Source organism: Cyclopterus lumpus, chromosome 5 (assembly GCF_009769545.1).
Source record: "Cyclopterus lumpus isolate fCycLum1 chromosome 5, fCycLum1.pri, whole genome shotgun sequence".
NCBI classification, from domain to species: domain Eukaryota; kingdom Metazoa; phylum Chordata; class Actinopteri; order Perciformes; family Cyclopteridae; genus Cyclopterus; species Cyclopterus lumpus.
The window spans coordinates 11,652,060-11,677,872 of NC_046970.1; the positions used below are offsets into that span (position 1 = coordinate 11,652,060).

General features: G+C 40.2%; 1 protein-coding gene across 1 annotated transcript; it reads right to left on the reverse strand.

Moving 5' to 3' along the window:
- Nucleotides 1-278: 278 nt before the first annotated feature.
- prelp (proline/arginine-rich end leucine-rich repeat protein) lies at nucleotides 279-11,323 on the reverse strand. The gene is made up of 7 exons (XM_034533128.1): nucleotides 11,257-11,323; nucleotides 4,175-4,610; nucleotides 3,904-4,089; nucleotides 3,650-3,807; nucleotides 3,346-3,542; nucleotides 1,111-1,186; nucleotides 279-980 (listed from the first exon to the last, which is right to left on the reverse strand). Exons 2-7 carry the CDS (start codon nucleotides 4,604-4,606, stop codon nucleotides 890-892), a joined length of 1,140 nt encoding a protein of 379 aa, XP_034389019.1. The 5' UTR covers nucleotides 4,607-4,610; nucleotides 11,257-11,323; the 3' UTR covers nucleotides 279-889.
- Between the last annotated feature and the right edge of the window lie 14,490 nt (nucleotides 11,324-25,813).

Sequence of the window (25,813 nt, forward strand, 5' to 3'; positions counted from 1 at the left end):
CTAAGATATTTCTGTTATGATGCAATTTTACTACTTTCATATAAAGTATGTTATATTTTTCTGAGATTGAGTCACAATCGCTTTTACAGAAACCACATTTTACTGTCTTAAAAAAACCCAGACAAATGCTGTAATTTAATGCAGTGGGCAAAGTAACAGTAACGTTAGCCTTGCAGTGCAGTACAGTACAATCATCCTACAAGTCAAAAATTACTCTGACATAAGTTGTGCTGGTGTCCACTGATGAAGATCTCAAATAATCAAATGCAATCAAATGATGAAAGACAACATTTTTATTTTCCACTATCTTTACAAAGCTTCTTTATACAGAAGAATAATATACAGAGGTCTTAGAATGAAAAGAATAAAATGATATTTTTACATGGAGTACTTTGAAAATCACATGCACATTTGGGACAGTCTCAACTACATGGTAGTTATGTTTTATACTGGTTCTTCTGACATCCACTGCAGGTCTGTTTGTTGCTCTTGATGGCAGCTCTACTCTGGTTACATCTGCTAGTAAACATAACTACCCTCCATATGTGTAGCATATCTATCAATGTACCTGTATTTTCAGGCTTTACTCATTCTAGTTTGTTTTGCATTGTATCACTATCAACAAAAATTGATGTACAACAATGTAAGTTGAACTACCAAAGCTTTACAGTTTTTAAAATGTACTTGTCCCTCTTTCAATAATGCAGTTCCACAGTAGGTCTATGTATGGTTGGATATACTTTGTTTTTCACAGAGCATGCTTTGCCTTTATTTCAGTTTGCACACAGTGCACACTGTGCATTTGTGTGTGTGTATACTATGTGTTTGTTGTTTGTGTGCGTGTGTGCATGCGTGCGTGCATAACCTCAGGCCTTTAGGCAGGGTTTTCCTAAATGACAATGGAGTGGAGGTGTCTGAAGCACATGATGACATCCAGAGGGATGGGGGGGCTCAGATGATTTCCATCCAAACGCAGGTACCTGAAGCAACAGAATGGGTGCTTAACTAATTTGTTTCTGAATAATTAGCTTGTTCCAATTTACTTCCTGTCAAAGGGTGCCACTGCAGTTTGTATTGTTGAGTGCCAAGTTATGACATAGTGTGACATACCTTAGTCTGGGCATCAGGCTGAGATCGCTCTGGTCGGCCTGCAGGCTGTATGGACAGATCTGGGTGCCATTAATGCCTGCCAGGAAAACACACACTCATAAGTGTCTAGTCCTCAAATGTTGCTTTCCTTCAAACAAGCAAGAACAAACAAATCTGTCAATTGAATAGGATTATAAAACTTGCTTATAATACAAATAATGTTATCTTGTTAGCACTTTCTAAAACGGAGTCCAAAGACACAAAAATACCTAAATCAGTAAGTAAAAAGATGGGGGATGTAGAATAGCAGTGATAAACAAATGGAGCTCTAGCGCAAGTTCAGACAGGAAGACAGTACCCCTCAGCCCGCATCTATTCCTCACATTCCTGCCAATCATTCCTCACGCATGCTCACGCATTGTTTACTTGCTGTCATCGTCCTGCACCGTCAATCATGACACCAGCTGCGCAGATCAGCTGATCCCCTCTATCCAATAAGCACACGGAAACAATGACACGGCTAGCCAATCATCTTGCTGCTGTCTCATTTAAACATGACTGTCTCCCTACCTTCAGTTCTTTCATGCTGCTGTTACGCACCCCTCCACCTCCCCATCTCCGCCCAGTCTCCACGGATCCATCAGCTTCATCAACTCATCATTCCATCAGCTCATCAGCCACCACCAGGTCTGGACTCCACGGGGGGATCTATCTCGTTGCTGATCGGGGCAGTCGGCCCTCAATTGCAAATCTCCCCGCAGAGTCCAAGCGCCAAAGACGCTGAGCCTTCATCATTTCATATCATCTGTTACTTGATTATTTACAATTTACTGGGCATCGAGTGACATTAGCATTCATTTAGAGTCGTGTTCCTGGCCACCTGAGAAATGTAAGTACAATATTCAATACTCTCTTTTTAGTCTCCACTAACTTCTAAAAAAACAACCTTTTTTAATATGCTAGATGTTCAACTTTATGGTAACTAACTTTCAGTCTTTGGTGTTGCACATAGTGTGCAGTGGTTTTTAAAGATATTCTTGCTTGACAGGGTAAACAAAGACACTAAGCTTCTTCTACATGCAGAGTCCTGTCATAATTCTCTGTGGGTTGATCCTGCTGAGTGACGTGTTTCACATTACACTTATTGATTAGTAAAGTGAAGTGATTTAAGATTATGGTTAGGTTTCATTAGACATTAATACATGTAATGGAGCAGTTCAAGACAACTGACTCAGTAAAAACTATTCCAGATGTGAAAATGTTTTCTTATAGTTTTGCTGAAATGTGATGTCAATCAGAGCTTGATATGTCTTGATGGTGTTTGTTTGATAATATGTTTCTTGTTAGAAAGATCTCATTGGAGCAGTCTATAACTCAATCTTAAAATCAGAACAATATTGCCTTTGTTTGTTGAGGCCCCCATAGAGTGGGTTTCCCTTCATCTACCTGATTAGACTTCTTCTCAGGACTGTGTAGGATGTGTGCAAACTGTGCTTGACAACTCTTACACTTCTGTTGATTTAGTTTCACCTGTTAGGGCAGTACAGCTCATTCCCTTATCAGTCTGTAGGGGTTCCCAAACCTTTTTGGAACAGGGATCCCTTTCAGGGTATAGTTTCCAAGGATCATGAAACCGATTAAGCATATGCTTACTACCATTTACCATATGATAGATGGCATTGGAACTACTACAATCTTTCAACCTCAATACTTCAGACCTATTTCTTCGAAACACATTTGAATGTGAGTTAAATAATAATATATAAAATAAGATAATCCTGTATTAGTCCAAAAGCAGGAGCATTTGCAATGTTATTGAATGTTAATACCACTTCTATAGTTTTAGGGGATTTTATTCTAATTACATTTATAATTAACTTGACACCATTTACACACATCAAATAATGTATCTTAAAAGCTTTCAGAAAACGAACAGCAGCAAGACTGCCATTATAAATCCAGATATTTAAACTTGGAACTGTTTATTTTAGCGGATGAGCTGCTTGACCTCCAGAGACACAGCCTCATGGCTATCAAATGCCTTCTATCCCATAGACATTGACATACCTCTCACAAATCCATGAAGGTTCTTCATGTGGGATTGAGACTATTACTTTAGCTGTAAACTATTTACAATGTAAATACATAATGTCAATCTGAGCATAGAATGAAGTTGCATTGTCTCTGAATAGATATGTTTAGAATTCCGTATTGAGCACCTTCAAGATGGTGCAGATTGCTGCTAAGACTACTTACTCTCAATGGAGTTGTGGTTTAGGTGCAGGTGCTCCAGGTGACCGTTGAAGAGAGGAACAGAAACAATCTGGTTGTGGGCCAGTTGCAGGTCCAGCAAGGTGGTAATGTTGAATACATACTTAGGAAGTCCTTTATTACTCAGCTGGTTGTAATTTAGCCTCACAAACGCCAGGTGTTTCAAGCCTTTGAAGTAGTCTCTGAACAATGATGAGAAGAACAACTATAACAATTGTAAGAATAATAATAATGCATGTATACATGTGTGTTCATCAGCTATGTGACAAAGTGGGCACTGTGTACTTGCTTTGGGATGTCATCTATGCTATTCCTATCCAGGAAAAGCTGTATGAGGCTATTAGGTATGCCAGCAGGCATCTTTTTCAGGACGTTGTGAGCCAGATTGAGCTGCATGAGGCTCTTTAGGTCCTTAAATATGTTCTTTTCCAGGCCGCTGTCACTCAGCTGAAAGAAAAGTCATTATACACTCATATTTGCTCCAGAAATTCATACAGGTTGCTGACCCTGCTCATACTTAAACCGCAGAGTAAACAAAGGTACCTTGTTGTGGTACAGGTCGAGCAGTGTCAGGTTCCCCATCTTGTTGAAGGCACCAGCAGGGATCTTAGAAATACGATTTCTACTTAGGCGGAGTTGTTCTAGACTTTCTGGGAGACCAGAAGGGACCTCTTTCAGGTGGTTATGTTGCACATACAGGTATAGCAGTGCTGGGATCTTCTCAAACACCTACACAAGAGATAGGTGTAGAGAAAACATATTTAGATTCATGTACATTTGTATTCATGAATATTCATTGAGGAAACTTTATGACCTTTTTGTCTATTCGGTGAATGCGGTTATTTGCCAAATTAACCCAGCGGATCTCAGTGGCGTTGAGGAACGGCTCTGCAGTCACTTCTGAGATGTAGTTGTTCTGCAGGTACAAGTAGTGGGTTCTAGATGGAATGACAGGGATTGCACGGATGTTGCGGTTCTCACAATTGAGAGCATTGGGATGGCTCGGGGAGCATAAACACTCTCGGGGGCAGTCAGGAAAGATAGAAGGTGGGCCCAGGATGGGAGGGGGGAAGTCTGTTGGCTCCTGGGGCTCTGGCTGTGCCAGCACAGCAGGCTTGGGGACAGAAGGCTTCCTGGTAGTGACTGGGCGCCTGGTGGGCTTCTTTTGCCGAGGTCTCTGGGTGAACACTGCCCCCATCAGTAAGAACAGAGCTAATGCAGAGAAGAGTCCCACGCCGGCCTTCATCGTCCTATGACAGAATACGAAACAGAGATAGTTGATTTGTAGACTCTACTTTATTCATACTTACATGGAGATAGAAACCTCCCCACAACAGTCATTTTAGTTCTGCTGGTAAGCCATTGCAGTGAGCTCATCCCCACCACACAGAAAGTTTAACATCATACATTGCCACTTTTTTTAAATTTCTTGCTCTGTGTGGGAGCTCTGGGTCAGTGCTGCCTCTCAAGTGTGTACAAACCTGCCTTCTGATTAGCAGGAATTTAGAGGCTCAGTGCAGATCTCTGATTACAATACTTCAGTAAGCAATTGTTTATTTGCCTTTGGCTTGTTCCTATTTTCAATGGGAGTTTTCAGGGTTGTGCTGACCAAGTAGTATCTAGATAAACATAGAACAGGTTTGGATCTCGGCCATGAAAACACTTAGACTGTACTATTGTTAACCAACATGACTTTTGAACAAATATTGCCACCTGATGCTGCTCTTATAAAAGTGAAAATGTTGCTATGCATGACATCCGTGTCCTGTGGAGCTGAAAATAAGTAAAATATGAACACCAAAGAGTTTTCATACAAACTTTGTAGTGAGCTGAAAAGGTTTGCGAATCAATCATCTGTGAATAGGCATTGTCATAATGTAAAACTGACATAAATTCATATGTTATTCCAGTTTATATAAATGTTAAGATGGAGTTTGTGGCTTGGTAATACAAGAGTGAGTGAGAAAGAAATTCAATTCAGTTTATTTTATATAGCCCAATATCACAAATTACAAATTTGCCTCAGAGGGCTTTACAATCTGTACACATACGACATCCCCGTCCCAGGACCTCAGATCGGATCAGGAAAAACTCCCCAAAAATAACCTTTGACAGGGAAAAAAGGGAAGAAACCTTCAGGAGAGCAACAGAGGAGGATCCCTCTCCCCGGATGGACAGAAGCAATAGATGTCATGTGTACAGAATGAACAGCATTTACAAAGTTACATAAACACATTACATGAATATGACAATGTATGAATGGAACTCCAATCCATGAAACAGAAGGAGGTAGAGAGGAGGGGGGGCGGGGCGCATCAGCAGGGCCAACGCGGGAGGCCGGCTCAACAGGCATCAGACACCTCCAGGTCCAATGGGCCCTATGAGACGTGAAGTCACAACGACTCCGGGGAGGAAGCAGAGTTAATAAGGTGCAATGGAGAGATGTAAATTCATCCATAAGGAGAGAGAGAAGAGGAGATAGGTGCGCAGTGTATCCTAAAACATCCCCCAGCAGCCTATAAGCCTATAGCAGCATATCAAGGGGCTGGACCAGGGCAAACCTGATTCAGCCCTAACTATAAGCACTATTAAAGAGGAAAGTCTTAAGTCTATTCTTAAATGAGGTGACTGTCTGCCTCCCGGACTGAAAGTGGAAGCTGGTTCCATAAAAGAGGAGCTTGATAACTGAAGGCTCTTGCTCCCATCCTACTTTTTAGGACTCTAGGAACCACAAGTAGCCCCGCATTTAGTGAGCGCAGCTCTCTAGTGGGGCAATATGGTACTACAAGCTCCTTAAGATATGATGGTGCATCACCAATCAAGGCTTTGTAGGTGAGGAGAAGAATTTTAAATGTGATTCTTGATTTTACAGGGAGCCAGTGCAGAGCAGCTAATACAGGAGTAATGTGATCTCTTTTCTTCTTTTTTTTTTTCTTGTTACGTAGATGAAAAAATGCAGTCCTTGAGATTTGCTTAACATGCGAGTTAAAGGACAAGTCTCGGTCAAAGATAATGCCGAGATTCTTTACAGTGGTGTTGGATGCCAGGGAAATGCCATCTACAGAAACCACATCACCAGATAATTGATCTCTGAGGTGTTCAGGGCCCAGTAAAATAACTTCAGTTTTGTCTGAGTTTAACATCAGGAAGTTGCAGGTCATCCATGTTTTTATGTCTTTAAGACATTCTTGAATTTTAGCGAGCTGGTTGGTCTCCTCTGGTTTGATCGATAGATATAATTGAGTATCGTCTGCATAGCAATGAGAGTTTATGCAGTGTTTCCTGATAATATTGCCCAAAGGAAGCATATATAAGGTAAATAAAATTGGTCCAAGCACAGAACCTTGTGGAACTCCGTGATTAACGTTGGTGGTCATTGAGGCTTCATCGTTTACAAATACAAATTGAGATCGATCTGATAAATAGGATTTAAACCAACTTAGTGCGGTACCTGAAATGCCAATCGACTGATCCAGTCTCTGTAATAGGATGCCATGATCAATGGTGTCGAACGCAGCACTAAGGTCTAATAATACCAGTACGGAGATGAGTCCTTTATCTGATGCAATTAGGAGGTCATTTGTAATTTTCACCAGTGCTGTCTCTGTGCTGTGGTGCTTTCTAAATCCTGACTGAAACTCCTCAAATAAACTATTCTGATGTAGGAAGTCGCACAACTGATTTGCGACTACTTTCTCAAGGATCTTAGAGAGGAAGGGACGGTTAGAGATTGGTCTGTAGTTAGCCAACACCTCTGGATTAAGAGTGGGCTTTTTCAGGAGAGGTTTAATTACAGCTACTTTGAAGGAATGTGGTACATGCCCTGTTAGCAAAGACACATTAACAATATCCAGCAGAGAGGTGCCAATTAAAGGCAACACGTCTTTAAGCAGCCTCGTTGGGATGGGGTCCAAGAGACAGGTAGACGGTTTAGAAGTAGAAACCGTTGAGGACAATTGGTCTAGGTTAATGGGAGAAAAGCTATCCAAATATACACCAGGGCATACAGCCGTTTCCAAGGCCACTCCTCTTGATGACAGATCGGCAGTAGTTGAGGGCAAGAGATCATCAATCTTGCCTCTAATAGTTAAAATCTTTTCATTGAAGAAGTTCATGAAGTCATTACTACTGAGGTCTATAGGAATACACGGCTCCACAGAGCTGTGACTTTCTGTCAGCCTGGCTACAGTGCTAAAGAGAACCCTGGGGTTGTTCTTATTTTTCTCTATTACTGATGAGTAATAGGCTGCTCTGGCATTACGGAGAGCCTTTTTATATGTTTTAAGACTATCTCGCCAAACTAAGCGTGATTCTTCCAGATTGGTGGAACGCCATATGCTTTCGTGATGTTTGCTTTAGTTCGCGGGTCTGAGGGTTATACCAGGGAGCAAACCTCCTTTGCCTCACTGTCTTTTTCTTCAGTGGGGCTATCGAGTCTAGTGTCATTCTCAGTGAGCCTGTAGCACTATCGACAAGATGATCAATCTGGGACGGACTAAAGTTAGCACAGGAGTCCTCCGTCACATTGAGACGTGGTATTGAATCAAATGCAGAAGGAATCGCTTCTTTAAATTTAGCTACAGCACTGTCAGTTAGACATCTGGTGTAGAAACTTTTGACTAACGGTGTATACTCCGGAAGTATAAACTCAAAAGTTATGAGGTAATGGTCTGACAGAAGAGGGTTCTGTGGGAAGACCTCCAAATGCTCAATGCCATATGCAAGAACAAGGTCGAGGGTGTGGCCAAAGCAGTGAGTGGGTTTCTGTACTCTCTGACAGAAGCCAATCGAGTCCAACAATGAGATAAATGCAGTACTAAGGCAATCACTATCAATATCCACATGGATATTAAAATCTTCTACAATAATAACCTTATCAGTTTTAAGGACAACTTGATAAACACTCTGAAAATTCAGATATAAATTCTGAATATGGACCTGGTGGCCGGTACAGTATACCAAATAGGATTGTCTGTAATGTTTTACAGGTTGGATGTGAAAGATTAAGAACAAGGCTTTCAAATGAGTTGTAGTTTAGTTTAGGTTTAGGATTCATTAATAGGCTTGAGTCAAAGATGGCTGCTACTCCACCTCCTCGGCCGGTGCCTCGAGGAATGTGAGTATTAATATGACTTGGAGGAGTTGATTCATTTAGGCTGACATATTCTTCATTGCTCAGCCAGGTTGCAGTAAGACACAATAAATCAATGTGATTGTCTGATATTAAATCATTTACTAATACAGCTTTAGATGACACAGATCTAATATTTAGGAGTCCACATTTAATTCTCTTGTTTTGTTGCACTTTTGAAATAGTGATGTTAACCTGTATGAGGTTATTTTGTATGACTCCTCTTCTGGTTACTTTTGATTTAATTAATTTAAGTGGCCGTGGGACAGACACAGTCTCTATAGAGTTAAGGTTAAGGGTGGGTAACTGCTCGAATAGAAGTGCAGAGAAGGGTGGAAGACTACAACTCTGCTTCTGCTTCCTGATCTGAACTCTGAAAGAAAGTAAGCAAGCAGTGAGTTGTTTAATTTAATCAAATCCAAATGGAAGAGGGGAAGATACTGGTACAGGAAATTAGTAATTATGAGGGAAAGGAAAGGAAAGTTTTTGTATAAAGGCTCTATTGTCAGTTCTGGTCCAAAGGGAGAGATGTGGAGGGAGGAACTGAAGCCCTGTTAGGCTCTTTGACCCGGGAGAGGTCCAAAGAAAACTGGGCTAAATCCCAATGAGACTATGATGGAAGCAATATGCATCTTTTCAACCATTGTAAATACATAATAGTTGCAAGCAGATGTAAAGCCATGTAGTAAGATTCAAACTGACATGTATTTTAATGGTATCTTTTCAGAGAACAATTCATGTTTTTAATATATTAGTGTTATAAAAACAGATTTTGTCAAAGATTGTTAGTTGTTTAGATTAAGGAGTGTCTATGTTGTATATTTTAGCACGGTGATGGTATGCAGATTCATCTGATGCATATCTAAGCGTTTTGACTATTTCCAAGATTAATTTCAGTAATTGCTGAATTAAAAAGTGTGACCAACAGATGTGTGCAAATAATGTAATGACCTCCATGTCTGCAGAGTAACTGACACACACACACACACACACACACACACACACACACACACACACACACACACACACACACACCACACACCATTAGCTTCCAATCACTTTGCACCAGTTAGGCAAATCCTCTGGCCAAATGGATAAACATCTCATTTGAATTACGGGGCAGGAATGAGGCTCAGAGACATAATCTTTCTGGCTGGAAAAACAAATTAGAATTTTTCTTTGGCATTGCCCTTCCTTTTCCCTCTCAGCCACCCAGAGCCTCCCAGCCCCTCGTTTCAGAACAGAATCAGCTCTCCTTCCCCTCATACTGCTGTCGTCATGATCAGGCAAACAACTACAGAGGCTAAGTTAGAGATGGCTGACTCATTGATTTGTTATTTGGGACCTCGAAGTATCTGATCAGTATGAGAACACAGTGTCAGGGATCTTCACAAATTGACCAGATAATTAATTTATCCCTAACACTTATTGCCTACTTAATTTGGACTTCAAACCCCTAAAATATGGTTACATTTAATTGCATCCTACTTTAAAAAACACCAGGTCACACATGCAAGGTCCAATATTAGTTGTCCTGGAACGTTTGATTATATCGCAGCTGTATAGCAAGTTGTCATGGACTTTTGTAGAATCAAAATTCAAAGACAAATTGACAAACTCAAAAGCTTCAGAACGGCTGCTAAATGGACCTATTGGTGGGAATGTTTTACAACTGCTGTTTTCAGGGTCGAAATACATTTTGAAACCTGTCTACAAATCTTCAATCTATAATGTATGTTCCAAAAATGTGAACATTAAGGTCAGCCATAACTAACAAATAAACATGTATACGTTATCATGACTGAAGGTGTCTTTTTAACAACGTAGACCAAGATATAATTATTATAAGTTACTGTACAATACATCTATTTTAGTTACCAAAACATTATAATACTACGAATACGAGCACCAGGTGAAAGTGCTCTTGAGATGTCCATGTGTATCAGGAGATATGAAAAAAGAAGCCATAATTCTCATTAAACTTGAGTTGCTGTTGAACAATGCTCTGTGAATGCTCTGTGTTACAACAAAGTCCATGACGGTGAGACCGTTCCAATAATTTTTTTATTTTTGCTGTCAGATCAGGCGCTGTCATTCCTTTGAACTGGAAATGATCACCACTGTTTTTTGAACAGCTGTCAGCTCGACCTAGATCAATTGCTGTTTTCCTTTTACAATCTCCACACTCTTCACATAGGGATTTTTTAAATGTCCAACCCTCTCACATTACAGTGATCCCCCACGGGTTAAGATTTTTTTTAAAAAGGTAATTTTATTTTCACATTTCCAGAATATTCCTTAACATCAATCCTGGACTTCACTTCAGAGCAAGTTAAATTAATCTAAGAAAAAAATTATAATTTTGATACAACTTAAAGACCCATCAGCCAAAGTGAGCAACAGTGAGTTTTCAAAATAGTACGTTTCTTCATATTTTAACTTCCCTGCAGCAGCAGCAGCTGTCCTCACAGACCGACATAAAAATCTGAAATCAAAGTGAGTTTGCAGGATTGGAGAAAAGCAATAGAGTCGAAGTGCACGGCGGCTGTCTGGAGGACAGAGTACCACTTTGTACGGCACAGCGTTTCAATAGAAACACACCAGCATGGCTCAGCTGCGCCTGTGCCAAGATTCCCTCTTTTAGTCCTCAAACACGCACAGTGGTCAATCTGTCTCTGTTTCTCACACACAAACGCACTCCTGCCTGAATTCTTATCTTAATGATTATGATCTGAAACTTGGAAACAACCAATACAGTTTCTTACCTGCCTCTGATACCTGCCCTCTTTTGTCAAGTCAAGTTGTGTGTCTTTTCTTCTCTGTCTCTTTCACTCTTTTCCTTCCCCTCCTTCTCTCTACCTCTTCCTCTGTTTCTCTCTGTCCCTAACCCTCCCCTCCCTCTCTCTTCTTCTCTCTCCCTCTCTCTCCTTTGGTGGACAAGCCTGCCTATTGGGTTTATTCCCTGGCTTTTTCCCCTTGGAAGGTCACAGTGGTTCTTTCTCCCCCTCTGCTTGGCTCAAGGCTTTCATGTGTCTGAACTGTGTCACAGTTTGTTTTCATCTTTGTTCTTTTGCAGCATAGCACAATCGTGTTTTTCTCAAATAGAAAAGGGTGCATGAGTGTTTACATATTTGTGTGTATGCACAAGCATCTGTTTCTATATCATAAGTCTTTGAGAAAGGCTGTGAACACTGAACCTTTGTTAGGGAAAGCCCAACTGTAATTGCATGTCTTCTCAGTTTCCCACCCATCCAGCTATTGTTGAGATATCTGCAGACAGTCATGTGCTTTTCATTAGCAGCATCCCTCCGCTGATTTGTCGGCATCCCTTCTGTGTCAGTTGAATATACATGAGGGGCATTCTTCTATTCCAGCATCAGTAAACTCAAAAAGTCTGAAGACTGAGGTTCAGCTAAAGCATGAGAGTTGTGGAGGGGTCTTTCAGGAAGTGGGGCTGTGTGATTAACAAAGTGTAAAACCTGTGTGTGTTTATATGTCACTAGGGGTTTGGAGGTGGACATGTGTTTGGTGTCCTGCATTCCTGGAGACTGAGCTGCAGCCGAAGTATAATGATGCAAACATATGTGGGGAACAGTTTTAAACTCACATATACATGCGTGTGCCTCCTTCTACTTTCTCTCGCTTTCTTATTTCTATTTATCAATTCTCCTAATTGCACTCTTGTCTCCTCTTCACTTAGTCACCATGTTTTGGTTATTGACTGCAGCTGGGCCAAACATCTGGTCAAGACTTGTTCCAAAAAGGAAAGGATGGTTACGTCAACAAATACTGTGATACACAGAGAGAAATGAGCTATTATAACAAATACGTCACTTTTGGGTTGTTGCTTTGTCATCTTCTCCTCTACCATTTAAGAGAGGGTGAAAAAATCCTATTTAATGACTCACCTCCTCTCATTTCTCTGTAAAAGTTTATATTTTGTGCTGCCTGAAGGGAATTACATCATTGGAAATAGCTGCTAATTAACAGCAATGTCTTGTGGTTTAATATGGTTTAAGAAATTGCAATCATTATATGTAGGTATATGTGTACCAGGACCTCACATCGGATCAGGAAAAAGTCCCCAAAAAAACAGAAAAAACCTTTTCGCAGAGACAAAAGCGAAGAAACCTTTGGGAGAGCAACAGAGGAGGATCTCTCTCCCCGAATGGACAGAAGCAATAGATATCATGTGTACAGAATGAACAGCGTTACAGAGTTAGAACACATTCAATGAATATGACAGAAATGTATGAATAATGAGTAGGCATGGACCACGATCCAGATTTACCCATCCATGAAACAAGGAGAAAGCGAGGAGGGGGCATCAGCAGGGCCACGGAGCCAGGAGGCATCGCGAAAGAGGCCAAGCCTTTGAGGCAGGAGGCACATAGAAGGAGGCAGGGCCATTGGGAAGGAGGCCAGGTCCAGGCCAGGGGCTGGATGCAGGAAGCAGGGGCAAAGAGTCAGGACCAGCTTCAGACACAGCCAGGTCCAATGGACCCTATGAGACGTGAAGTCACAAAGACTTAGGGGAGGAAGTAGAGTTAGTAATGTGCAATAGAGAGATGTAAATTCATCCATAAGGATAGAGAGAAGAGGAGATAGGAGCTCAGTGTATCCTAAAATATCCCCCAGCAGCCTTTAAGCCTATAGCAGCATATCAAGGGGCTGGACCAGGGGCAAACCTGGTTCAGCCCTAACTTTAAGCGCTATTAAACAGGAAAGTCTTAAGTCTACTCTTAAATGTGGTGACTGTCTGCCTCCCGGACTGAAAGTGGAAGCTGGTTCCATAAAAGAGGAGCTTGATAACTGAAGGTTCTGGCTCCCATCCTACTTTTTAGGACTCTAGGAACCACAAGTAGCCCCGCATTTAGTGAGCGCAGCAACTGACAAATCTGTGTCAGCTACCCGGATTTCCAGATATTGACAGAAAGCCCTGGAGTATGATATACGTTGTCAAATGCTCTTGACTTCAGCTTTGACTTGTGAGTTTGTTCAATGAGGTTCACCTGATTTTCCTTTCTTACTACTTCTTGTTAGTAATACTTTTTAATGTCACTGTCTGGAAAAAAAATCCTACCTACTTGAATCTTACAATTGATTAATTCTGCTTATAATCATACATTTTCCCTTTCAAATTGTTGCACAAGCCACAATGGCATCTTTAAAGAGTGTCTCAGGTTTTCTGCTTGAGGTTGAGTACCCTGTGTAATGTAATATGGTGCCTCCCTGTGCAGCCTGTGACCATCAACTCATATTTATCCATCAATTTGTGCACACTTTGCATTTATCTGCCATCCAAAGAATGGACTTTTATTTATTGTTTTTTACTATTGTATAAATTAGTAAACTGCAATAAATATACAGTACATGCTTTCCATGCGTTTAATTTAAAAAAAGCTCCCAATATTTGTAAGAACTGTTTTTATATGTGGTTCAACGATCTAAATTGGGAGAAAGGCTGAACGCGCACGTCATATTATGTGGATATGCTGCGCAGTTCTGGCTTTCTCCCAAATGTTCTCAGTGGTTACTCCCGTTATTGCAGAGAAAAGTGATTTAAGAATGTGTGACGTCATCACAATGTAAAGTTGATGGGCCGAGCAGAAACTCCCAGGCATTCCCAGCAGGGAAACACTACCGACATATTTAGTGGGCTGCATGCCCTGAAGGTAAACCTTCACATATTAAGCCCAATAAGAACTGCTTGCCTATAAACCCTTATAGGCGAGCAGTTCTCTTTGGCTTAATATGTGTCTGTAACAAGCATGCCCTGAAGGTAAACCTTCACATATTAAGCCCAATAAGAACTGCTTGCCTATAAACCCTTATAGGCGAGCAGTTTTTTTTTTTTTTGATCCTGCTCTGCCGGTCCCATGCTCCATCTCCAACACACACATGATATAGGGGCAAGACACATTACCCCTGATCAAATGCAGCTGAGCCTAACCACGCCCTAGCCACCACAGTGTCATCTTGGGGTCTGGTAGCAAATTGGTATTTCAAATCCATGATGGATGTAGGCTTTAAAAATAACAAGAGGCCATCTTGCGATGGGATCACACTAGCTGCGACATCAAATTAGATGAGGGACATATTGTGAGGGGGTCCAATGGCCTCTTCCCTTCCAATTGCTTACTTGCAAGGCGCCCTTGCTCTGACCACATCCATCTTCTAGCTTATGATCTCAACTACTCCTGTAAAGTCTTGTTACAGCTTGCACGGCTGCGCAATTGCAGTGACTAAATCTAACCACAGATAGAATTATAAACACCTGGCAACATACTCAAATTGGTTTCTGCGACACAAGCCAAAAATGCTTTTTGGGACATTTTCTGCTGCGATACCACAAGTGGCCACTGGAAAAAAGGCTCAACGTCTGTCCCCTTATCTAGTTCCATGGGTTAACTTAGAGACCAGGGAAGAGTAAGGGCAATTATCCAGATGGACTCTTTTAGATTACAATTGTTTTGCTTCACAGCAGTGCGTGTGTTTGCAAGTATCCATATTGCATTGAGTAAGCTGCATGTGTTTCACATATGAGGCTCTGTTGGTACTCAGTTAAATATGGAATGTGTGATACAGACTCTATAACATTCAAGCATCGTCCACACATACAGCATTCAATCTGGACATTCAGCTCCACATCTTTCACCTTTAAACACTCTGAGGAGACTCCCTTACCCACCCACACCTCACTTAATTAGTCAGCAAGCTAATGAAAACGTTGAAGGAAAACGACAACTAATTAAATTGCATTATGAGAAAAACTCAGAAAAATTATGTCAAACTTTTCAGCATATGACAAAACTCTGCAAACATAGCTTTTAAGTAAGACAATCCACCCAAATCCTCTTTAGCTCTCCAGTGTTAAATATCTCAAAAGTAAAAGCTAGATTAGGCATTTCCTCCAAAAAGGTTTATTGCTCATTTCTTTGGCTAAAGTCAGTTGTCTCAAGAACAGAAGATTATATGAAGATGATGTGTCCCCTGCTTTATTTATGGCTCATCACTGTAAGCTTGTGGACATCATTATTTCTGAAATTGTGTTCAAAAGTTGATTGCTGCCATAAGTAACAAAAACATGGGCCTTCTCTCTTTTGCAATGACGTATTATTACTGGACTGTATGTTGATGACTGTGAAATAGAAATACAATACAGCAACATCAGCATTCTGTGTCTGTGTGTGTTTGGTTTTCTAGTCTTCCGATCACTGAAAGCGCTTTAACTACTTGTCATTATTCACCCATTCACACCCATTCATACATACATTGATGGGTGGAGCTCATGGTGGGCGGCTGTAGCTCATGGAGGAGAGTGGTCATCTTGAGACCATGGTACCCGGTTCGATCCCCACTCTCCCCATCGTTTGCATGTCGAAGTGTCCTGGAGCAAGACACTGAACCGCCCACAGCAGCCCACTGCTCCTAAGGATGGGTTAAATCCAGAGAACGCATTTAATATATGTAATATGACAATAACAAAATAAATATGGTTTTCAGCAAGGTGCCACATGCTCATCAGGACTAACTAACATTCACACACATTCGCACAACTACGGGATCAATTTGGGGATAAGTGCCCAAGGACACATTGAAATGGACTAGCGGAGCCGGGGATCAAACCGCTGATCCTCTGATTGAAGGACGACCTTGCTCACCACTGAGCCACAGTCACCGTTTGTGTAATGAGAGGGCTGGAGGCTGTAAATATAGGTAAGTGAATCCAACGGCTTCCTCAGTCATTTAGCCAAAACCACATGTACCGTAGACCTCTGCCTTGGATTTCTAGATGATTTCTCCGCGACTCAAACAGACTCTTCACATAGCTGGGAGGTCCGAGCCTCTTTGCACATTACTCAGCCTGTCCAATAGTTTTGGTTGAGACTTATTTGTTGAACATATATTTGAAAAGAAATGTTATGCAGAAATCAAGGCATTGACGCATCTTGCATTTCAATCCTCAAAGCTAACCCCAAAAAACATCACATTATTTTCCCATTTAGTGACCTGCATCCACTGGAACAACTTGACCTGCCAACCAGACCTGAAATCAGTTATTCAATTCAGTTTATTTTGTATAGCCCAATATCACAAATTACAAATTTGCCTCAGAGGGCTTTACAAGTTATGATCAGCAACAGAAAACACACAAACCAGACAATGCTTGCAGGTCAGTAACCTCAAATCTCTAAATGTATCTGCCAATATTAGGATTAATTGAGACAGAACTGCTAACATTTGCCAATCTGGTTACATTTTTGTTACAAAGGCACAATAGAACAAAGTCCAATAATATTTGTCTGTTATCTATGAAGACACGTAAGGATTAGCTATTATTGCTAAGATCAACCTTCTCAAACACAATGTTAGCATTAAAGTTAACATTATTAGCTTTACAATCTGTACACAAAGGCAAATTCGTAATTTGTGATATTGGGCTATATAAAATAAACTGAATTGAATTGAACATTAGCTTGGCAATTCAAGTTAAGTTTGTTAAAACACCAGCAGAAACATTAAAATGATCTCTGTCAAGTAATTGGAACAAAATTCTCTGATGGTGGTATTTACTGAAGTCAGCATTAATTTATGCTTTTGGGCCCCTTGAGGACAAGAAGCAAACACAAGATTGACTTACGTTGACCTCCAGAATGCTTTTGATATATCACTGTAAATTATTGAGAAAATTGGAGAAGTAAGGCATACGAGGGATAGCTCACTCTTGGCTGAAAGGCTACTTGGAAAATAGGCAGCAGTATGTGCAAGTTAATGACATGGAAAGGGACTTAGGAAGGTCACCTGCAGAGTACCACAGGGATCAGTGATTGGTCCAATACATACTTTTTATACTTTATATTAACAATATTTGTAATGTTACTAAATTATTAAAATGTGTCCTTTTGCTCAGGAAAATGTTTGAAGGAACTTTGTTTGCAATTGAAAAGGAGCTAGACATTATCAAATCTTGGTTTCATGTTAATACATTATCTTTTAATATAAAGAAAACAAAATTCATGGTTTTTGGAAACTTCCATATATATCTTATTGTGTGGAGGTGTGGGATCAACCTATAAAACATTCATAAATTCAAAAGTCTTGTTACAAAAACGAGCAATACGTATCATGAATAAGGCTGGTTACTATGAGCATACAAATCCATTGTTTGTCAAACCTCATCTCATGACATTGAATGATATATGGTATATTATAAAATAATGCAAACAATGTACAGAGCTAAAGCAAAGTCACTGCCAGACTGTGTACAAAGGTGGTTTTCAATACGTGAGTGTAAATATGATTTGAGAGATGTTTACTGTACAAAAAGCTAAACAAGTCTATCAACTCCTGAGGGAGAAATCTGGATCATTAGTTGATAAAAGTACCACTAAGCATAAATACAAATAAAAAGTAGCTGGCTGTAAAATCAAAACAACGAGACAAATAAATAAAAAAATTACAAAGTAAAAATACATAACAGCTAGTCTCTCATAACCCAGGTCCCAGACTTCTGAATCTTTCTATATAGAGTGTTAATTCAGTTTTTAAAACAGAGAATAAATACAGACAGGTGGTTGGACCAGTTCATATCTAACCTGTACTAAAGGAGAGTCTGTGTGCAGAGGGATGTGATCTGTGAGGGGTCCTGAGTATCTCTATCTTGCTGTTATGACACTGCAGGGAGCTTCAGTGCAGTTTGTTTTGACTCATGGTTTCCAAGGAAGAGTTTAGTTCAGAGGAGAGGAATGGCCAGAGCTTTAATGAGTCAGTGTTTTTCTGTCTTTAAATGGCTGCAAAAATAATCCCCCTGACTATGACGCTTTATAAGACGCTTTGTAAGTTGTAAACTAAGATGAATTACTATCTTTCTTACAATCCAAATTCCATGGAAAATAACTTGTATTATCTCAGGCTTGAAACCAGATTAGAAATACTTCACAATAATAAACAAATTGAAGCTGCTCTTTTGCGATGTTTCAATCCATTTAGCATTTTTCCACTTTATTTAGATCGTCTTAGCTGACCAAATCAGTGAGCTTGGAAGTAGCGATGGAAACAATGGCATTAGATATCTGCTATATAGGACAATGAACACCTTAATGCCCTGCAGTTCATTTAATCAGTTGTTCGGTCCACTGTGATCTCATCATCTGGCCCTTCAATGCTTTGGCCCTTCTAGCTCTCGCGGCCAGCTTGCAATTCCTGAAAACCTACATCTGTGTCTTCTTAACTGGTTGGGATACACTGAGGGTCCATTAAAACCGATTGTGTATTTCAAATGTGTTTTCATGCAATAGTGTTACTGCTGATATATCTGTTTCTCATATTTGATCACAATGCTTTATATGGCTTTGAAAGGGAAGAATGGAGCAGGAGTGTGGTTTAAGTGTGCGAGGACGACCATACAGTCCAGTAAAGAAAATGAAAGAAGAAAATAGTTTGTCATGGCCTTTTACTTATATAGTGCTTTTCTATCATGCAAGGTGCCCATCAGGACTATCTAATTATTCATGTTCTCCTTTATAAATATCTCTTTTATAAAGGAGAATGGCAATAACAAGGCAATGGTCAGAGCATTAACCGGTAAAAAGTTATTTTAATGTAGCGCTGACCTCCATAAAGGTCACATAGTAAATGATACGTTTTGATTTCTTGCAGAGAGTTAAGTGGATATCGCTCTCATACCTGTGCTTTATATAAAGTTAGTCAGTTAGCTAAGCTTAGCATAAAGACTGCAAAGAAGGGGAAACAACTAGCCTCTCAAGCTACCTTAGTAACATATTTTAACTATGGCTCATCATGACTTCATATGTACCCAACAGACTGCAAGCTGGTCGTCATTGGAAAAAGCATACAAATACTTTTATGGGGAATTCTTGTCCCTCAAAGGAACTATGTGTTAGAGACTCTGGTAGTGATGGTCTACATATATGCAAGTCTAATCAGACCATCAAAACACTTACTTTGAGTAGTTCTTGGTAAGAGTTGATTGCCAATACCAAAGTATTGTTTGGTGTCTTTACAGGAAAAGTACATTTTACAAAACACATCTTTAAAGCTGATTCATAAATTACCTGTAGATATTACCTGTAGTAATCATAATATGAATTCAGTTTCTGTCTTATACTTAAGGTTTCAAATCAAACTCTCACACAAAGTCAGTAGTGAAATATGTGGTCAATACAGTTAAATAAAAAGTGAGTTGGATTCTGTTTGCAGGTTACTAAAAAAAGAAACAACCATAGTTTTTATGAAGCTACTACTTTTGTCTCTTCACGGTATCAGAGCTCCTCAGTCTGTTGGACGATTCCTTTAATAAACTATGAGAGGAAATCAAGACAAAATGCAGGCTTGAAAAACAAAGTCCAGACATTTTTCACACACACTAAAAGTCAGCCAAGGTAGAAATCCTTTAATGCACCGTTAAAGTAAAAGGTCAAGGAAACAACAATAGTACAGTACAGAAATATTTGCTGCTGGTAATCAGGATCTCACTGTATTTGCTTCTTCCAATTTCTGAATTTAACTCTGAACACATGTAACGGTGTTTCTACACTATGGATATTAGAAAGCAACTTTTTAATACAGTAGATAACTTAGCTATATGTAAAACACTGTGTGGAAATAAGGTTTAATCTAACATTGTCTATTGTAAGCCTTCCTGACGACGAGGATAATCTCCATTTAAGAGGTTGGTAACGTTTCAAATATTCTGGTTTTCTATCGTAAATATTTACTCTACACTAATTGTATGATTACATTTTTGATTACATTTTCCATGAAAAAAAGGTGTAGTGTGAATAACTGTTGTCTCTAGATTGCTTGTATTTCAGATATTGACAAGTTTCAGCTTGGGTCGACAACCCTGGAAAAACCAGCAAGATTGAGAGATTTTGGAAGTATTCAATAGAAAAACACAGCCCAGAGTTGCCAACTCTTTTCCAATAAAGTAGCTAGCAGCACTAGCTCCAAAACTGGCTAAATTGATCAAGAAAGTTGCCATGTCGGCAAAACGTGACTATTGTTAGCACTCACAGATGTCAAGATAGCGGCTTGTGGAAGACGAACTTCAAGGGAATTGTGCGCACAAAGCCAAATATCACTTTTTAGGATGATAGACATCAACTTTCAAATCAAAGTTTAATTGAATTATATTTTGCAAAAAGGGCTTTATTAAATGTGAAGATTTTCAATCGTTTTGTCAGAACATTTGTATATTCCATGTATGGATTAGTATGGCTGTTTGACACTGCAGATAATTGAGTCAGATTCTCTCATGACAAATCTACTGAGTTTCGTTTTCAGCCTAACATAGCTCAGTTTAACCAGAGCACATTATTCATAGTCAGAAATTAGAGGGTTTGTCACAGTTCCTGTTCGGTAATAACACACAGATGTTTTACCCTGGTGAGACAAAACTTGGAAAAGATGGAATGAGAAAGAGATAGAGACACATGATGTGAAAATCAAAGCTGTCCTGCCAAAGGAATGCAATGGTGGTATGAGAAATGTTTTTATCAGGACTTTTGGCATTATGATAAAACACTGGTTTAGTGCACACGTTCAAGCTTTGACATTTTTAAAGGTTGGTTTCTCCTTCAGTGGCTGGGTGTGTATCTCCATATTGAAGACATAATTAATTAAAGTCTTACAGCTGTAGCTGAGTTGTTTGACTTCACAAGTGATGAGTTGGCTAACAAAAGAACAATCTTAGGTTGTTTTCTTTCTAGATGAAGTTGGCCAGTAACATACATTGTTGAATATTCAGAGAGTGGATCAGATGTAAATACTTTCAAGCACTCGCAGGCAAAAGGCCCAGTTTGATGGCAGCTGTTGGTAGGACATTCTGTTTCCCTCCAATCGTAGGATCTTCATTCTGGAGTAGGACAGAGGTCCCCACTCTCTGCAGAAACTGCTCACATTGAACTCTGCAGTTAACAGACAGAAAACAGACAGGAATTTAAACACATATACAGACCATATTTCATTGTTAAAAACTCATTCACCAAAGTGACAGCCATCTGCTTATTGCTGTCTTGTCAAAACACAGTAGATACAGTCAGGACAGCTTTGATTTCACATCATGTGTTGTTAATTATTTAATTTTTATGAACAACTAAAATGAAGCGCTTCAATCCCATCATGAAACTTGCCTTACCAAAGAGGGTATGTACATTCTACAAAAGTCTCTTCCCACAGAGTTTTCATTTCCTGAAAGTCTTGCAGGTGCTGTGCTGAAAACAGAGGATAAGGACACAACGCCCTCTTTTGCTTTCTGACTTTGTTTCAGTAGTAGAGACTCTCTCGGCCCAGACTTTAGGTTTTGGCAGACAAGAACTGCGGTAGCAGTCGTGCTGCAGCTAGTCGGTGAAGTGTGTGTTATTGTGAAAGTGTTTTGCCGTCTGTCTGTCCCATTGGTACATAGCCTCTTTGTCTGCTGCTACACAGATCGACAACATACTTTAACTTTGCCAGAGCCCATGAGCTAAAATAGCACGCCAGGTCATTGCTGACGAATGGTCACGTGAGTCAAAAAGGCTACATGTCTGCTGCAATGTTATTAGAATCCTGTTTGCCAAAAAAGGCCAGATTTATGGGAAGCAGAGCAGGAAGAGAGAGACGAAAGAGGAGACCATCAAGAGGGGAACAGCATGTGCTTCTGGCTCATCTGGCACCCTTACCTCTGAATCTATTACAGATGTTTTCATACCACTTCCCTGCTAACTTACTTTCCCCTCATCCAACCACCCAATATTCCCTCTCCTCTCCTCCACATGCTTCTTCTCTTTCCATGTCTCCGATGTGCTTCCTCTCCCTTTATTTTTTCTCTCCTTCCATCTCTTACTCGCCTGCTAGCTGCCCAACCCCAATCTCCAGTCTGTATGCAGTGATGAGGGCCGACTGGGTTGAAGCATGCTGGGCTTGTGCGGCTTTCTCTCACGTTCCAGTCACATTTTCCACATTTATTCTTCTCTCTCACAATATGGTTAAGGTGTCAGACCTCTCCAGGTAGTTAGCCACATAACTCATTTCCATTTCTTTGCTGTCACAAGAAGTGAGTGTTTTGTTGAATTGTAAACTGTAGGAATGTGTGCATGTGTGGGAAATTAACATTTCACAGAAATGAAGTTAGTGACACTGCCAATCACAATGTGAAAGTTGACTGCCTTTTTGTCAATGTCTCGGTGTATGTGCATGTTTTCTTTGTGTATGTATGCACCTCACCTTGTATTTCATTGGCCTCCAGGTAGAGGTACTGCAGGGTGGTGGGAACTGTAGGAATGGTTTTAAGTTTGTTATAAGAAAGGTCCAGTTCCACCAAGCTGGAGAAGTTGAAGACCTGGTGGTGGATATCGTTGCTCTGCAGACCACAGTGACTTAGACGAAGATACTTAAGGTTGAGAAATCCCCCAAAACTGTCTTTATCCAGCCCAGGGAGAGTATTACTGGACATGTAGAGCTGCTGGACAGAAGAGGGTAAATGTCTGGGGACAGCTGAGAACAAATTCCCACTGAGCTCCAGCAGGTTCAGATTGAACAGACCTACAAGAGGAGGGGAAAGAAAACACACACGCACACACTAAATATTAATACTGACAAATGTGTGCAACGTAAACAATGAGTGTTAACATTCTCTCACTCTGTAACGCTGTTCATCTGTACACATGACATCTATTGCTTCTGTCCATCCGGGATCCTCCTCTGTTGCTCTCCTGAAGGTTTTCTTCCCTTTTTTTTGGTGGGGGGGGGGGGGGGGTTCCTGATCCGATGTGAGGTCTTGGGACAGGGATGTCGTATGTGTACAGAATCTAAAGCCCTCTGAGGCAAATTTGTAATTTGTGATTTTGGGCTATACAAAATAAACTGAATTGAAATGAAAATTGATTTCAATATTAAATGCCAGTTATGTTAATGAGACAGTTCTGAACAGTCTCAGGGCCAAGTGAATGGTTCAGGTATACTTAACAGCTATCATGTTAGTTACAGTAGTAATCATTGACACATCAAAATGCATTATTTTCATTAAAATATAAGTAATTCCTGCACATAACTCAGACCTTTTCTTATACCCTGCCTTAAAGAAAACATGTTCTTTACAGACTTTTAAATTGTGTTGTATTTGCTTATTTTGTATTTGTAGAATTGTTTTACATTTAGAAGTATCACATTTAATTATGACTGAATCTGAGAAGTTATGATGTGTTACATATTTGGTGAGAAGTTTTGATGCGTTACATATTTGCTGAGACATAAAATCAGATCACTGTTGAACAGCCGCTTGACTCCCTCCACCCTAATAACTACTTGTAGCCAGCAACACATGGAAAAACATGACAAAGTACCACAATCCCTAAAATGTTTGTTTTTCCACTGTATTGTTGTCTTTTTGCACAATGTGAACAGGTATACAAGAGCCAGACTCTCACTTTCCACCACAAGTAGATTGTGCATATAAAGAAAGTAAATAACATTACACTACCTTTAAGGTCTCTCTCTGTGATGGTTTGCAGTCTGTTTCCCTGCAGCAGCAGTAGTGTCAAGTTTTGCAGGTTCTGAAAAGCTCCAGGGCTGATGCTGCTGATTTGGTTGTGGGCAAGTCGCAGCTGCTTGAGTCCAGCTGGTAGAGCACTTGGCACTGATCTCAGGTGGTTGTGGTTGGCAAAAAAGTAGCACAGCTTGGTCTGGTTCTTTGGCCAGAAAAGAGGACGACAAGGACGAGATGTTGTTGCTCTAGGAACAAAAGGAAAAAGTGCCTAATGGATTTTGACTTTTCACAGTATAGTGTGGTGAAGGTCAGCCGCTGTGGGAAGTGTACAATGTGAACAAGAATTGAAAAACCACTGTGGGTTAGTAGCAGACAGTTGTAAAGACAATACACACTCATTTGTTCTACCTGAAGAAACAGGTATTGAGTTATGTCCGGCAGGTGGTCAGGGATGTCTGCCAGGCCTCTGTGGTCACAGTACAGCGCTGTGGGCCATTGGATGGGGCAGTCACACTGTTGAGGGCAGGGCTGGGGGTTGTTGGCTCGAAACCAGGCTGCGTCCATCCGTTCTTGCAGGCTCATCACACTGGGCTCACCCAGCAGGCGATTAATCCACAGTGGAACCCCTCCATAGTCAGCTACAACAGTGGCTGAGGCAGAGTCGAAAACACACAGCAGCATCAGTACAGCACAGCGCAGGAGAGCCATAGAGACAGCTGGTGAGATATGTAATCCTGCAAGTAAAACAGAAACATAACGCATTTGTTATATGTCAATTTACTAAACTCGTCATGGTGTGCTTGATTTGATTAGCCTGTGAAAATTGTAAAATGTCTTCTTTGGCTCTATCAATCTGCATTACGGGAATTATTATTATTATTATTATTATTAGACCTTTATTTAACCAGGTAAAATCAATTGAGAACCAATTCTCATTTACAATGATGACCTGGCCAAGAGGGAGCACAGTCCAGACAAGTGACACAAACCGCACAGATACAATACAGTATGACAAACACATGAGAAAATGGCTAAAAACAATATAGCTAATTAAGAATAAGGGTTTTCATTTTTAGACGACGACTGTTGGCTAGATAGACACTCACATTTCACTGAGAATGAATCCAAATGACCTTGATGAACTAATGACTTTACTTCTAGTGCTACCAGCAGGTCAAAGTGTTTACTTATCCAGTAGAATATATGGAAATTTACCATTGAAATGTACCACATAAAATTGGTACGGACTCTCAATCCATCTTTTATCTCTCGCAAAAAACAAACTTTGCTGGAATGTACCTATAGGAAAGAATGCAACCCCTTGGGCTCTGAAAATCAAAATGAAAAATATTTCAGTGGAAGGTCAAACTAGGTCACTTTTATCAAATGTATTTAGAATGCTAAATTAAAGGAAATTGCATGACTAATAGAAGTGCAGCAGGAACTGAAATGGCCGCTTTTGCATACAGACTTCAAACTTCTGAGTATGAGGGAATAATACATAATTATTCCCTGCATGCACAGCTGTATATGATTACGGTAATACCCACACAGTTTCTGTCCACACAAGCAGACACACAGACTCTCAGTATGAACAGTTAGTGTGAAAGGTTTGCATCATCAGGAAGTTTGACTATCAGTATGTTTGCAATTTTGCAGTCATAAAAATGCTAGTGATTAGCTACTTTATGGAACCGTGCCTCATCAAACCAGCTGTAATTAAACAGACACACAATATAGATTTGAACTTTTCCAGTTTTGCGTGCCTTGCAGAAGAGACCAAATGGGAGCAGAGGATAAACCAACAGACTGACACTTACCTGTTTGATCGG